The sequence below is a fragment of the Apiospora marii genome (genome assembly GCF_038362585.1).
Source record: "Apiospora marii strain CBS 49790 chromosome Unknown utg000011l_segment0_segment0, whole genome shotgun sequence".
NCBI lineage: Eukaryota > Fungi > Ascomycota > Sordariomycetes > Amphisphaeriales > Apiosporaceae > Apiospora > Apiospora marii.
This window is the reverse complement of record NW_027117382.1, coordinates 1,078,855-1,094,491: the sequence shown is the minus strand read 5'-3', so window position 1 is coordinate 1,094,491 and position 15,637 is coordinate 1,078,855. Positions and strand designations below refer to the sequence as shown.

At 52.6% G+C, this 15,637-nt stretch overlaps 5 protein-coding genes across 5 annotated transcripts; 4 read left to right on the top strand and 1 right to left on the bottom strand.

Annotated features, from left to right (window-relative positions):
* Positions 1 to 486: 486 nt before the first annotated feature.
* PG985_013397 (NADPH-dependent beta-ketoacyl reductase (rhlG)) lies at positions 487 to 1,487 on the top strand (the record flags this gene model as incomplete). The annotated part of the gene is made up of 2 exons (XM_066833163.1): positions 487 to 596; positions 725 to 1,487. Coding segments are annotated over 2 exons (873 nt in total), but the record flags the coding sequence as incomplete, so codon positions are not given.
* Positions 1,488 to 1,897: 410 nt separating this feature from the next.
* On the bottom strand, positions 1,898 to 3,581 carry PG985_013396 (uncharacterized protein; the record flags this gene model as incomplete). The annotated part of the gene is made up of 3 exons (XM_066833162.1): positions 1,898 to 2,745; positions 2,894 to 3,171; positions 3,463 to 3,581. The coding sequence occupies 3 exons, from the start codon at positions 3,579 to 3,581 to the stop codon at positions 1,898 to 1,900; spliced, it is 1,245 nt and encodes a 414-aa protein (XP_066677902.1).
* Positions 3,582 to 3,924: 343 nt separating this feature from the next.
* Positions 3,925 to 4,412, top strand: PG985_013395 (uncharacterized protein; the record flags this gene model as incomplete). The annotated part of the gene is made up of 2 exons (XM_066833161.1): positions 3,925 to 4,089; positions 4,143 to 4,412. 2 exons carry the CDS (start codon positions 3,925 to 3,927, stop codon positions 4,410 to 4,412), a joined length of 435 nt encoding a protein of 144 aa, XP_066677901.1.
* Positions 4,413 to 7,066: 2,654 nt separating this feature from the next.
* Positions 7,067 to 10,061, top strand: PG985_013394 (uncharacterized protein; the record flags this gene model as incomplete). Its single annotated transcript, XM_066833160.1, has 3 exons — positions 7,067 to 7,174; positions 7,284 to 9,902; positions 9,960 to 10,061. 3 exons carry the CDS (start codon positions 7,067 to 7,069, stop codon positions 10,059 to 10,061), a joined length of 2,829 nt encoding a protein of 942 aa, XP_066677900.1.
* Positions 10,062 to 11,185: 1,124 nt separating this feature from the next.
* PG985_013393 (uncharacterized protein) lies at positions 11,186 to 14,305 on the top strand (the record flags this gene model as incomplete). The annotated part of the gene is made up of 5 exons (XM_066833159.1): positions 11,186 to 11,205; positions 11,282 to 11,324; positions 11,370 to 11,995; positions 12,078 to 13,720; positions 14,022 to 14,305. 5 exons carry the CDS (start codon positions 11,186 to 11,188, stop codon positions 14,303 to 14,305), a joined length of 2,616 nt encoding a protein of 871 aa, XP_066677899.1.
* Positions 14,306 to 15,637: the final 1,332 nt, after the last annotated feature.

Sequence of the window (15,637 nt, the reverse complement as noted above, 5' to 3'; positions counted from 1 at the left end):
GCGATAAGCTTGAAGCGTGGTGACTAGTGTATGTACCCTACTTAAATAGCTGCCTATAGAGGTAGGTATTTGGTGAGTAATCGTGAAGTGATGTATTGTTGCTAACCTTAGTGCTTCTTCAAGCCTCACCTACAGTGCAATGATCTTACCCCTGGCCGATCGAAATCTGGGGTAGCTCCAATAACCCCTGTTCAACCTCGGCATCTCCCCGCAACTAGCTCCATCTCCGAGCCGCCACGGTGACGGCATTACTGTATTGAAACAGCCAGCATACCCGAACACGGGCGCGTCGGTATATAACACACCTTACGCCCTCTTCCCAGACAACCTGGTCCTGTTCTAAGACACTTTCGAATTGAAAAACCTCCCACGGCCGAAATCACAAACCAAAGTCCTGAAATTATACTACCGCGACAACATCTGCTTCCAGAGTTCGATTCCAGAAACACTGTCAGATCTGGTATATGTACTATCCAAATCGCCAAGATGGCCGACGAAACTGCTCTTCAGGATTTCCCCTCCCTCTTTTCGCTCAAGGATAAGGTGGTGGTGGTCACAGGAGGATCCAGAGGTCTCGGGCTAAACGCAGCATCAGCGTACGTTCCATGAATCCAATTCACCTGCAGTGCCTCTTCTCGGCCCCCAATTGCCCAGGAGAGGATGAGGGTGGTTTTTGATAGCGCCAAAACAAAAGTTTGCTGACAGTACACGACAACCAAAACAGCTTCCTCCAAGCCGGCGCCGCCAAGGTCTTTATCACGTCCCGCAAAGCCAAAGCCTGCGACGACGCCGTCGCGCAGCTCAACAAGCTCCCCAACCTCGCCCCGGGCGCGCGCGCCATCAGCGTCCCCGCCGACAGCGCGACCATGGCGGGCATCGAGTCGCTGCTGTCGCAGGTGAAGCAGCACACATCGCACGTCGACGTGCTCTTCGCCAACGCGGGCGCGACGTGGGGCGAGCGGTTCGAGACGCACCCCGATTCGGCGTTCGCCAAAGTCATGGACCTGAACGTGAAGGCCGTCTTCAACACGATCCGCCTGTTCGCGCCCCTTTTGCAAAAGCGCGCCACCGTCGACGACCCCAGCCGCATCCTCATCACGGCCTCGGTCGCGGGCCTGGGCATCGGGTCCCTGGGCCAGCAGGCCACGTACGGCTACTCGGCCTCCAAGGCGGCCGTGATCCACCTGGGCCGCAACCTGGCCGTCGAGCTGGGGCCCCGCCACATCACGGTCAACAGCATCTGCCCCGGCTTCTTCCCGACCAAGATGGCCAACGGCCTGCTCGAGATGTCGGGCGGCGTCGAGAAGCACGCCCAGGGCAACCCGATGCGGCGGCTCGGCCGGCCCGAGGACATCGCGGGCGTCGTCGTCTACCTCAGCTCCCGCGCCGGCGCCCACGTCAACGGCGCGGCAATCGAGATCGACGGCGGCGCGCTGTGGGCCAAGGGCCAGCTGATGGACGCGGCGGGCGATGAGCCTTCTGCTAAGCTGTAAGCGAGAGTTGGGCGTTTGGTCTATATCTTACCTAGCCATAAAATTGCTAGTTCATCAAAAGAAATAAGCGGCTTGTCAGGCAGTATAGTCACTGGCATGCACATAAATACATGGAAACTGGAGGCCTCGTTACCTCGAGCATAGAGTTCACAGCACTCGTAATATGGCCCCTGAAAGAATCATGCTAGGGCACTAACATCCATATGCTGAAGAAACTGTTCCTCATGACAGAGCAATGCTGTATTAAATCTAGCTCCATATATATGCGAGTCACCAATACCATCTAACCCGTAGCCTTTTGACCATTCCATGCCTCTGTGGCACAATTAAGTAAACGGATGCATGGGAAGCTATTTGTACATTGCCCCTTGGAAATCATCCCGATCCTTTCATCGGGGGCCGGGTTATACCTTTCGCGCAACAAAATGAATCGCGGAGTACACCGTCTGAAGCATGCTCTGCTCATCCTGGACGTAGGGGGCTCTGATGTTGTCCTCAAACTTCTCGATAGTGAACCCCATCTCCTTCACCAAGGCCACAACTTCATCGGCCGTGAACTCGAAGCTTCCCGGCTCGGCAATCCCTCGGCCAGTGCTGTCATCATCCTCCCCGTCATAACCATTATTGGAAGCAACGTTGTTCTCCCAGTGCCATAAAAGGGGTCCAACGTTGATCAGGATGCCTCCAGGCTTTAGACAATGCCGGATCACCTCGAGATATCGGATTAAGTTCGGTGCCGTGTCCAGGAAGAATACGGCAGCCACAGCGTCGTAAGCGTCCTTGTGTTCGTCGTCGCCGTACAAACACAGAAAGTCAGCAGCGCACATCTGCATGGCGCCAATACCCTGCGCCTGACTCAAAGTCTCCTGAGGTTGGATGTCTGGGATCTTGTAGCTCTGGAATTGCTGCTCACGATTTCGGTGGTTGGAGAACGTGTGTATCCACGGGTAGATGGTGTGCTGGCCTGCTTGTTCCACGTGGTTAAGGATATAGGACGAAGCGAGGAGCGAGTGGTACGATATTTCGTTGCCTTCGCTAAGGTAGCCCTTGTGGCACAGGTCAAAGACCAAGCGGCCTAGGCCAGCGCCAGGGACAAGGACCTTCCAGGGCTCTTTGCGGTCTGGTTGGCGCACCTTCTCAGCGTCTAGGGCGCCGAACACACGGTCGTTGCAGACGTTTCGCTCCCCGGCTCCTTCGGCGGACCAGTCACGGTAAAACTGGCGGATGGTGCTTCTGGCCTTATCCATATCATCTGGAAGGCGGCTTGGTCAGCGTACAACGAATTTAGCTTGCCCAACTAATCTTCATCCCTGAGAAACGCCATGGCACATAATGGGGTGATGCAGCCCTGGTCAGGCCACTAAAGAGGCCGGAGAGATGTCACCCTAGTCGCCACTTACTGGACTTTGCTACGCCCACCCACTCCTTGGGAATCATCATCTGGGTCTCCTCTGCGTCACCTGCGGGTGGGTTGTACACCCCAAGGGAGGCCAGGCCGAACTGGACGATGGCACGGGCCAGGCCTGCATTGCTGTCGATGGCGGCATCTGTGCGATCCAACGTCTCCAAATAAGAGAATGGCGGCTTCGCTAGCATTTGCCATTGGGCTTGCGGCATAGCATAAAAAGCCCTCCGCCGCAGGTGGGTGCAGTTGAGGTGAGCCGTCTTGGCATATTGGCTATGGATTTGTCAGTTACGGCTGTTGCGGGTCTAGTGTGGGTGAGAAGCAGTCTGCAATGAATCTGATCGGAAATAATTATCGAATAGCAGGCAATGGATGAGTGAGTGCAGGCAGTCTCGACGAATGCGTCAAGTATATAAGGGTTGCTCGAATACAGATTGGTTCGATGTCGTGACCGAAATCAACAGCAAGTGGGTTGCAGCCACTAATATTGATCATGGATATGGTAACTAACCTTGACTCAAGGGAACGAATAAACAAACTTGCATCATCGTGTTGGTTACTTACGAGAATGAGTCCAAGGCCTGGAAGATGACTCGGAGCTCCTCGGGGTCCTCGACGGTGTCTTCGACCCCGTTCCATTGGGTGTCGTCTCCCTCGTCTCTGCTGGTCTGACCGTCGGCCATCATATTTCGCAACCAAGCGGCATAGATGTAATCGACAGGTTGCTGATATCCCCGGTGATTACAACAGATGTGATACTGTTGTACTCTACCCAAGGTATTAGCTAATAGCTTTACCGGTGGTGGGGTAGATCGAACCAGTGGGATGATAGAGGGGTCAACTGGAATACTGGTTCTCTTATGGGCGCACGGTCCACTCATGCTGATATCGATACTCGACTTCAACTTACATGCTGCCTGCCTTTTACTACATCCCTCTTCTCTTGGCTAAGGTTCTCTTACTGGCCTGCACGAAACATCGAAATCTCGTTCCCACTAATGAGATTGCCTCCTCGAGACTGCAGCCATGGATGAGCAAGTATCTTTCCCTCTTCCTCGGTCGATGGACACGAGGATCCATATGCGATTGATCACCAAACCCAAGGTCATCCTCTTGTATCTCACAACAGTCGCTATTGACGAACCCGCCGGACCGGCACCTATGGGATCATTCGTATACGCCCTGCCCGATGTCAGTTAACTCACATTCCTCATATCGCGATATGAAACTGATGACCTCTCCAGAGATTCAACCCGGACATGCCCCTGTCCACGCCCATATATCATGAGGAACACACCATCGACTTCACTACTCGTTTGGCCAAGATTCTGGTCAAGAAGACCCAGATGCATGTATATGTTTCCAACTCTGTCAGTCTCGTCAGCACCGGGCTTGGTGGCACTTTTGAGGAGGAGATGGAGGCTTTCAAGAAAATCCTCGAGGTTGCCAACAGCAAGCTCCGCCATCTCGCGCCTGGCGTAGGCGACGCTGCAAACGGCACAAGCAACGCCTGAACAACCAACAAAAGTGGTAGCATCCACTGCGAGAATTTGAAGCCCTCGTAATCGAAAGCCAAGATGCTACATACAGGCTGGTCAGTTTTGGTATCAACATCAACACTGCAAACCTCGACAGTGATATGCTCCCCGCTCAGCCAGTTGGTCTTCGATCGTGGCTGACGATTGCTCCGATACAAGGGCGTCCCCAAAAGCATGTCAACGTCGTATCCCGGGCTGCCGAGAAGATCCGGCTAAGTGCATAGGGGACCTTGCTCACGTGTAGGAGGGTGGCTCAGAAGGAAGGCAGGCTGCATCAGTTGAACGACATGCAGCCTGGTTTCGAGGAAACCGTTGGAGAAACTATTCTCCTATACAGATGGCCAAGTCGCACAACACAAACGTCAAAAGATGGCTTAAGCAGCACTTCACAGTCGGTGCATGGGGATCAGCGATGCCGGTACGAGTCTCTTAATGTACGAGAGAGAGCCTCTCAGATGAGGCTTCTGGGTGTATCAGCCTGCAGCCCAATGTCCCGTATTCTTGTGCGATGTTATACCAGCAACGTATGATACTATCATCATCAAAATGGCAGGCCCCCCTAGCCTTAGCACTGTCGCAAGCTACTTAGCCTAAATTGACTAAACAGAAGCAAACAGTCCATTCGACACTATGCCCTTTCCTTATCATGGAGGTGAGGCGCAACTGTTGTTTGCAGGTTTTAACATGGGCAGATGCGATAAGTGATACTAATTCCGAGGATGAATGACGACCCCCTACTTGCGTACCTACTACCTAGTCATCAGAAGCCCCTGGTTTGATTCACTGTGCTTACTGTACCATATACCGTACCTTGACGCAAACCAAAAACCCCTGCAGGGTAATGGTCCCAAGTGATTGGGCTGCCATGAGTTCCAAGTATGCAAAACCTGACTCGATACCTCCAGAGACCCTTTCGTGATTTTCTTCACAAAATCAGAACGACCAAGAAAAGAGAGGCCATCCGACGTACGAGGGTTTCATAAATGGCAACCGCCAGAAAAAAAAAAGGGTTTGCACCTATTTTTAAATATGAGCGCATTGTGCAGTGCAGTAGTCAGTACACGTAGTATCAAATTGATTGGCGTGAGGGGTGAGTAGGAAAACAATTCGTGATTGAATGTGACGATACGAGGGAGCTTTCTATCAATCGGGTTGGGCCTCAAAGCCGCCGGCAAGTGCACACAGCAGAAAAGCAGTACGACAGTTGTGTCGTCAATCTTTCTTGTGCAGCCAGCGGTTGGGGTTGCACAACGAGGAATGGTGACCCCTGATGGGCTTAGTGGTGGGTTATGAACCGACGATGATGTTATGAAGGTACATCCCCTTAGCCTACCATGGAACCAAGCTTCCAAACCTACCTACCCACTTGCTCGCAAGCAAAAGTCCCATCTCCGCCACCAGAAAAGGAGGAGTGTGTGCGTGTGCGTATGCGTGTGCGATGAGATTGTCATGTGCCATTTCATGCTTGCCATCAGCCCATCAGGTGTGGTGAAAAGAGCAATGGATGCCCTGGAACAAGAAACCATTTGGCTCTCTGTACTGGCCGTGTGATTGATTCATAAGACAACTCCAAGATGGGCAGGGGGGGGGGAAGAGGCAGAAAAACAAGGCAAATCATCCGAGAAGCTTTTCCTTGATCCAATTCACACAGCCAAACGCAGCCAATACCATTACAAGGACATACACACATACAATGATCGAAACGGCTATGGATGAAGAGGACTGATTGTGAGTGAAATGGAGGGGCTGACTGGATATCTACCACCTAAGACCTTACCTCTTATCCACTAGGTTTATCAGATCCCACATGCACCACATCCCACCAGCAGTGGGCCTTCCTCTTTCACCTACTCTCTCCCTCTCTCTTCCCCTCCTCTCTCTTTACTGCCTTGGCTGCTCTCTCCCCCCTCTTGCCCTCTGGACGAGCTGCCTCCTGTTATCCACTTTTGGCACCCCCCGAGTAAAATCCCATTACCCCACTGTCAGAGGGCCGCCTGTAACGTCCAACCAGAAAAAACAGAAGAGGGCCTTGTCTTTGGTTGAAGCTGCTGGCACGCTGGCTTGTAAAAAAGTACACCCAAGCAACCGCGCCCCCATCACCTCACCAATGTGAACGAATCCCTACTTCCTTCACCTAGCAAATTCCCCTTATTTGTTACTTACACTTACGATTCTTCAACGCCTTTGAGGCCGAGTTGTCCACCGGCTTCCATAAACCGGTCTGGACCAATACTTACAACAAGGTACATTGCATTGCCTTACACACATTTACCTACCAACGCCCGCCTATGCTTGGGCCCTCAATTCTGCCAACCTGCTGCTTGCTAGTGGAGAAAAGCGAATTGATCTCATCTCATCCTGGAGCCCTCACTCATCAATGTGTTTTTTAGGTTGCGGCTAGCAGTGCTTGACATCTCTGCCCCTCTCCTTCTCTCTCACACATTCTCTCAACTCGACTTCAAGGTTCTCTCTTGGAAGTTGTTCCACGATCGACCGAATAGTCGCAACTTCGCCCCTGTGGGCTGCGGTCTACTTATCCAAAGCAATTAGCCTTTTCGTACAGATCCCGGGCTGAGCGCATCACATTCAACTACCCGCTCCGTCCCGCCCCCGCCATCACCACACACAACATGGCATCGGAATGGCAACCCTCCGCCGAGTCCTTGAGCCAGCTTGCAGCATGTCTCAAGGACTCCCTAAGCGGTTTCGACAAGGCCGCTCAGAAGCAGGCCGAATTGGTGAGTCTCTATCCTTCTCGTTCGCCATGGACACAAATCGCAAAAACCAGAGGCAAAGATTTGTGGCTGTATATCTATACCCTTGTACTGATCCGAACCCCCCAATCAGATGCTGTCGCAAGCTAAGGCTTCGCCCGACATCAACAACTATCTTATCTACCTGTTTTCGAGCACGTCGCCGCCCGCTGGCCTTCAATGTACCGTCGAGGATCTGCACTTGATCCGCTCGTCCGCAGCTATCATGCTGAAGAACAACGTCAGGACGGGCTTCAAGCAAATTCCCGAGTCCAACTTGACCCCTATTAAACGGGGCATCACCATGATCTTGGAGGATCCAAACTCACAAATGCGCAACTACGCCGGTAACATCGCCACCGAATTGATACGTCGAGGTGGTCTCCTGAGTTGGCCAGAGTTGTTGCCCAAGCTGCTCGAGATGATTGGAAACGAGACCAGCCAGTATACGACCGAGGCGCAAGAGGGCGCTATGTTGACCATGGCCAAGATCTGCGAAGACAACACCAAGATGCTGGAGCGGGAACTCAATGGCCAGCGCCCGCTGAACTTCATCCTGCCAAAACTGATCCAAGCCACCAAGAGCCCCCTGCCCAAGGTTCGCGCGCAGGCGCTGACGGCCATTAATGTCTTTACCCCGAGGAAATCGCAGGCTATGCTCAACTCTATTGACGACCTACTGCAACATCTGTTCACGCTCGCCGGTGACAACAACAACGACGTCCGTCGGCAAGTGTGCCGGGCTTTTGTCCAGCTGGTTGAGACTCGGCCGGACAAGCTGCAGCCTCATCTCTCTGGCTTGGTCGACTATATCATCACTCAACAGCAAAACCCCGATGAAGACCTGGCTTGCGACGCTGCCGAATTCTGGCTGGCCGTTGGAGAGCACGAGCATCTGTGGCAGTCGTTAACGCCTTACATCTCCAGGATCATCCCGGTCTTGCTGCAGTGTATGGTGTACAGCCCAGAAGACATCGCAATGCTTGGTGGGGCATCCGATGACGAGGATGAGGAAGATCGTGCAGAAGACATCAAGCCACAGTTCGCGAAGAAGAACGCCGCAAGGTTGGCGAACGGTGAGTCGGTGGATGCTGCCGAGAATGGAAACGCGTACGAAAAGCTTGCGAACATGGACGACGACCTCGAGGAGGGCGAACTGGAGGATCTCGACGACGGCGACGACGCAAACCCTGACGAACGCTGGACACTACGAAAGTGCTCGGCCGCTGCTCTGGACGTTTTTGCCCGAGACTTCCGCGCCCCGGTTTTCGAATCAATCCTCCCTTACTTGACAAAGCATCTCAAGCACGAGGATTGGCCCCACCGAGAAGCTGCTGTGCTCGCCCTTGGTGCTGTAGCTGACGGATGCATTGATGTGGTCACACCGCATCTGCCAGAGCTGGTACCTTACCTAATCACTCTCCTGAACGACCCCGAGCCCGTTGTTCGGCAAATCACTTGCTGGACACTTGGGCGGTACTCTGCCTGGGCTGCTCAGCTGTCAGATCCCAGCCAGAAGCAAGCTTTCTTTGAACCCATGATGGAGGGTATTCTCATGAAGATGCTGGACAAAAACAAGAAGGTCCAGGAGGCCGGCGCATCGGCCTTTGCCAACCTCGAAGAGAAGGCCGGCAAGAGCCTGGAGCCCTACAGCCTGCCGATCATCCAGCAATTCGTGAGCTGTTTCGGTAAATACAAGGACAGAAACATTTACATCCTCTACGACTGCGTCCAAACACTGGCTGAGGCCATTGGGCCCGCATTGGCTCGTCCGGATCTTGTCAACCAGCTCATGCCGGCCCTGATTGACCGCTGGCAGAAGGTTGCAGACGACTCGAGAGAACTCTTCCCGCTGCTCGAGTGCCTGTCGTATGTGGCCATGGCACTGAATGACTCGTTCACCCCGTATGCGCAACCGATATTCGGCAGATGCGTCAACATTATCCACCAGAACCTTGAGGCGTCCATGCAACTAGCGAACAACCCAGCTCTGGATGCTCCCGACAAGGATTTCTTGGTGACCAGTCTTGATCTTCTTAGTGCGATTATTCAAGCTCTTGACAAGCAAAAGTCTGCCCAGTTGGTCAAGGAATCACAGTTGCCGTTCTTCGAGCTGTTGACCTTCTGCTTGGAAGACCCTCAGGATGAGGTCAGGCAGTCTGCATACGCTCTGCTGGGAGACTGCGCGAAGTACGTGTTTGGGGAGCTTCAGAGCTCTCTTGGCAACATCTTCCCGATTTTGCTGAAGCAGTTGGATCTCGACAGTATTCTGGACGAGGAGATTGATAGCGGTTTCAGCGTTGTCAACAACGCGTGCTGGTCGGCTGGTGAGATTGCCATCCAGCACAGAGAAGGCATGGCACCTTACGTGCCTGAGCTATTCCAACGCTTCCTCGAGACCATGACGAATCCTGGTATCCCCAAGAGCGTCATTGAGAACGCCGCGATTGCCTTGGGACGTCTTGGCCTTGGTAATGCCGCGCAACTGGCACCGCAGCTTGGATCCTTCGCAGAGGAGTTCTTGACTTCAATGGACGAGGTTGATCCTTCGGACGAGAAAGCAACTGCTTTCAGGGGCTTCTGCGTCATTGTGGAACAGAACCCGATGGCAATGGAGAAGTCTCTGCTCCACTTCTTCACGTCTATCGCCCGCTACAGAGAAATCAAGCTGCGAAGTGACACGAAGAATGGACTGAGCGAAGATTTCCAAAAGGTACGTACATCATTTTTGGCCTTCATCGCATTTACAGAGATACTAACTCAGCATCAGGTGATCGGCATGTACCGTCAACTAATCCCTCAATTCGACACATTTGTCAACCAGATGCAGCCTGAGGATCAGCAGACTCTCCGAACCAACTTTGCGATATAGGGTAGCAATCGGCCACGGTGGGGTTTTATTGGATGTACGGGCTTCCCTCGGCCAGTCACAGCACGTCACAGAGCGTGACATCGAACTGGTTGTCATTGCGCATTGCCTCTTTTATGCGCCTTGCGTCATAATCATTTTCACCGTCCTGGCATATTCCGATGGTGGCTAAAGCCCCTTTTCAGATAGAGAATGACTTATAAGTTTCTCCTCTGGGGCGTTATCGGAGTTCGTTGGACCTCGAGGCTTAACTGCAGAAGAACGTTGGGCCATGGTACTTCGAGCCAACATTCTTGTTGGCGCACCACTGCACTGCTCACTTAATTGGACGTGTTGAGTATCGTGGTGCTCATCGAAGGAGGAATATTAAGCAAACTTTTATGGGGGAAAGAGGGGAGGCATCGGTCAAGATCCAGGCTTTGGAACTGGCTCTTATGAGGAAAGAAATATTGATGACGACCATGGACAAACGAAAATCTCGGGGTAGGCAAAACGATGATATTGCCCGATCGAGCGCGACAGTTGAAAAGCGGTGATTACTGCTTTGCTCATAGTAGATAGATACCTAGATAGCATATTTCCCAAGCTGCGACGCATTTATGCGACATCCTCTCGGCAGGAGAGGACAAATACAATGAAATTACGACCATGGATTCTTATGATTCGGGGAGCACGACGTGCTACCAACTAACGTCAGCTCAGCTCAGCTCAGCTCTCTCAGGCAGTCGCTCGGAAAAGCAAGGCTACACGAGTCAAACTGTGAGTGTGTACTTCCGACGCTCTTTCATTTTGAAGTTGACCACTATACTATAGGCCATGGGTTTTAATTCAATATGTTACGGTTCGATGATCTGACTGATAAGGAGGCTGCCTGCATGTTACGGCCGGTATTCGACAGTCGAAGCTTTACATATACTGTGATGGACGAATCTCTCGGGTAACCGAGTCAACCTTATCTTGCTGGCACTATTCCTCCAACACAAGAGAATAACCCTTATACTTCTGATACCCTCACATTCGATATTCAGGCTTCCAGGTCCAACGCTATTTCCGACGATTGGATGATATATGGCCGATGAGCATGCAGCCTTCATGTTACGGCCGGCGTTGGGTATTCCAGGGGACGTATGCAACAGACGGTTACAGCGTAAGTCAGGCTCGATTTATTGTGAAACCGCCATGTTGGCATTGAAATTCCACAGGTGGCTGAACTCACTGATCAGGGGTCCCCCTTACGAACCATCCGCCACAAAGCCATCCCGCAGTGTATGCTGTGTAGCCAAGGTCGAAAATCCATCTTGATATTGATAGGTCGGCAGACGAACATGGCCAAACAGTGCTTTCGCCGGATGCTGGACTGACGCCTCGGACCTCTTCCTCTTTCCATCACCCCAAACGAACCTCGTCATGATGCAGGCAGATACGAGCTACGAACCCTTCCGCCACCGGAAACCACCATCGGTTGGCAGCGACACGGCGTCGTTCATGGCCGTCAACGGACAGTCGGAGGCCGCGTCCTCCTTTCTCGATGAGACGGTAGGCGCCCCCACCGATTCTCGAGACGAGACACCAGCCAAGGAAGACGGCGTCCAACCCCCTCACCGGCGGGCCAGTAGCCACTGGGCTGGTTGGAAGTGGGAGCTTCTACTCTTGTTGCTGAGCATCCTTTCTTTCGTGGCCACGGTCATCACGCTGTACCGGCTCAACAACACCAGCCTCGACAGTTGGACCTTCTTCCTCGGGCTCAATACCGTCGTCTCCATACTAGCTGCCATCTCGAGGGCTGCGCTGGCGTTCGCCGTCAGTTCTTGTGTCGGCCAGGCTAAGTGGAATTGGTATCGTCGGAAGCAAGACAGTCTTTATGTCTTTGAACGCTTTGATCAGGCCAGTAGAGGGCCTTGGGGAAGTCTTAGACTGCTGGCGACTGTTCGGATACGGTATGTGAACATCCTTTTCCATGTTCCAGGTTTGATCACTACATGACTTCCACAAACAGCGAATAGTAACATGAACATGTAGCCGCTGGAGCGCTTTGGGTGCCCCCATCATCCTCACCCTCCTCGCCTACGAACCTTTCATGCAAACCATCATAACGCAATACGGTGTTCTCGACGTCGATCACTCGAACGGCCAAGCTACAACTGGTCGATGCCTACGACTGGACTCCGGGCGAGTGAACTTCGATGGCGCCGGGGGAGGCGGTTTCATAGTCGTTAATGATGGCTCCGACACGCTTTCATGCGGTGTACCCGATCCACCTAGATCTCAACCCGAATTTGGCATGACAGCCGCCGTGTACAATGGTTTCCAAAGCATCTCAGACAAGCGAAAACTGAACGCGTTTGTCAACTGTCCGACGGGCAACTGCACTTTTGATAATTTTACTTCCTTGGGTATCTGTAACAAGTGCGCTGACATCTCTGAGCACATTGGGAGGCAACGACATGACAGTTATTTCAGTAATGCTGATGACTCGAATGTGGCTTCCTTTGATAACATGTGCTCTCACGCTAATTATTTCACGATGAGTATTTACAATTACACAGCTTTTAACGTGGGAAATCTCAGCATAGCGAATCATGACGGCTTACAAAACGCCGCAAGCTACCAAACTTGCATGCTGAACGACACGGTTACATATTTGACAACCAATTCCACGAAATTAATCTCCAAATCTTTCAGCATAGCCAACACATCGACCACCACCACGTTCGCTTTGTTCCGGATCATGCGAGCTTCGGATGGCTACATTCAAGGCAAGGAGTTGTGGCAGGACTCGCGGCCGACGGCAGTCGAATGCGAATTGTCCTTCTGTGCCAAGTTATACTCGTCCAAGTACGAAAATGGACAAGTTATAGAGCAAGTGCTGGACTCCTGGTCTCAGCCCGTGCCCGATTCGTACAAGCCCCTTACTTGCGGCGGCGATGAAAGGACATGGGAGTCGCAGTTCTCTGAACAGACAGCCATTGGCCGGCGTAGCGACTTCCAAGTTGCCATTCCGGCGGCAGAGGACAACGCAAAACTCGGGATACCGAAGGAGGGCCTCAGTTTCAATGTCTCGCAAGCTGCCGTCTTATCCATGATGAATTGGTTTGAGAACTCCTTCAGCAGCAAGATGATTCACCCAGCCACGGCGACGAACTCGTCTGTTGGCATTGCCGAGATCCTGTACAACAGCAGTACGAACGGCAGCCTGGACGGCGTCTCTTCGGTCTTCGATGCAGTCGCGGACAGGCTGAGTCTCTGGATGCGCGATTCCACGCTTGCCGCCTCCGAAACGGGCAAGGATGTCAACCCGCCACACATCGGAACGATGAAGCGCTGGACCATCCACTACGGGGTGCGATGGCCCTTTCTAGCCCTGCCACTAATACTCGAGGTCGCGGGGGCGCTGTATGTGGGCTACTCGATCTGGGAGACGAAGAGACTTGGCGTGGCGGCGTGGAAGGACAGCGCGCTGGCTACGCTGGTGTACGGTCTCGATGGCGAGGAGAACCGCGCGCTGCTCAAGGAGGCCGACATGCAGGGGAGGGGCAAGATGAAGCGTGCCGCACGCGAGATGCGCGTGGGCATGGTGGGCGATTCCATCGTGCGTGTTGTGCGTGTACCTGAACTGGAGCCAGATGAACTGTTGGACAGCGCTACGCTTAGGAGTTATGATGGTCAGTGAGAAATGAGGGAGTCCATTACCTGCTTGTGTGATTTTTAGTAGATGATATGGATGTTTCTTTTCTTTCTAAAAGGGGGGATTGTATTCGAATGCAAGTTCGACGGCGACGTAGATTTTAAGTTTACGAAATTTCGGCCATCTTCAATGGGATTCGATTTGAACATTCAAACTTATTCTTCGTGGGTGCTCCGAGACGTCGTTCAGCAGGGCAACCGTCAGCATATTGTCGATGTCTTATCGGATATCGTAGAGCGGGCTGAGGAGTTGATGTTCACAAGTACGCCATCCTACAGCGCCACCTTTCAGAAGTCGATCTTCCCAGTCAGGGAAGCTCTCTCGCCCGCGGTCTCCTAGTCATGAGCTGCAGCAGGAGGTGCTTGTTGACGATGACGACCAGGACTCCCAGATGCTTGACGACGAGCAAAAAGAAGAGCAGGAATCTGATGAACCCGAAGCCAACTCCAAGGTGCTCAATTACGAGCTGGTATTTGCTCCAGGAGTGTACATAACCTTTCTTTCAGACGTTCGGATAGAAATTTTCAACTTTCGACCCGTCTTCCGGGCCAATTGTCACTAAGCTGATTAAGTAACGGATGTCATCGTTTTTGTGCTTTTGCCCGGGCGGACGGATATCATAAAAACTCTACCTCTAATAATAGCAAACGGATCTTCTCCTATTCTTGTGTCTTCTTCACGATATTATCTACCTCCCATGCGCCCTCATTACCTCGTAATCGGTCGTTTACTCCGGAAACAAACGCCTTGTCCCGACGCTGCAACCTCGCCCCATAATACCGCGCCGTTTCCTCCTTCCCCTCTCGGCCGACGCTGCATCAAGCTCTCCCGAACTACTGCGACTTTAAGCCAGCGTCACGGAAACCCGGTGGCACCAGAGTACGGGGGTTGGGGGATGGGTGGGGGGCAAAGGCACGTAAAGTACCAAGACACATATGAATCTGCTGGTAACATGAGATCTATGTGTCCCTTTCCTCCCGAAGAATGGATCGTCGCCCTGTATTAGACAATAAAGCGGCAACCAATGCCGTCCTCCCCACTATATATGTATGTAGTCACTGCAGCAGCTGGGAAACCGGAGCAATCTACTGGCTGAGAGGGAAAGATAGAGAGAACCGTGACGAGGAGCGGCTATCATACGACAGTGAGTAATCACCCCAGACCATTCATTCCATCGCATCCCCTTAAGCGGGTGCGATTCAAGCCTATGAGCGTCTTGCACAGCGAGGAGAGAAAGAAAAACGTGCTTTTTAGCCGCGGGATAGGAACACGAGGACAGGGGGGCGGCTCAGCCCCTTTCGCGCGTTCCCGTATAGCAAGCGCCATGACGCAGTGGGCATATCGCGGCCAATAGTCTCTGCACTTGAAACAATTCGACTTAGAACAATTCGAGACGAATGACCATGGATTGGGCAAGCCGTTTGGTTTTTCTTCCTATTCCGTTATGGGGCACAAGGCTGGGATTGTCAGGATCACTGGTACGGGCCTTTGGACGTAGTATCATGGGCTATTCCCAACTACACTGACTCGGACTGTCGCCGGACTGCCTATTCTGCAGAAAGATTGACAATGGAAATGCATTGTTCCTGCATGGGTGGTGACTGCGAGCACCAGGAGAGCGACCCAGAAAGACTGGAGAGCCTGGCTGGCGGCCTCCTGTCGACCAGCCAACTGTCCAACCAACAAGCTATTCAGCACCACAAAGAGATGAAGCCAGTAGTTTACACTGGTGCCCCATCGTCCGACAGTAGCAGACCCAGAGCTCTGGGCATATATCCATGTTCAATGCTTGTTGCTGTGCTCCCCCCTGAACTAAGAAAAGGACTGCCGCCTCACTACAGAACTGACACTGTGAGAGCTCCAATATCAATCAGTAAAGATAAGTTCACTAGTA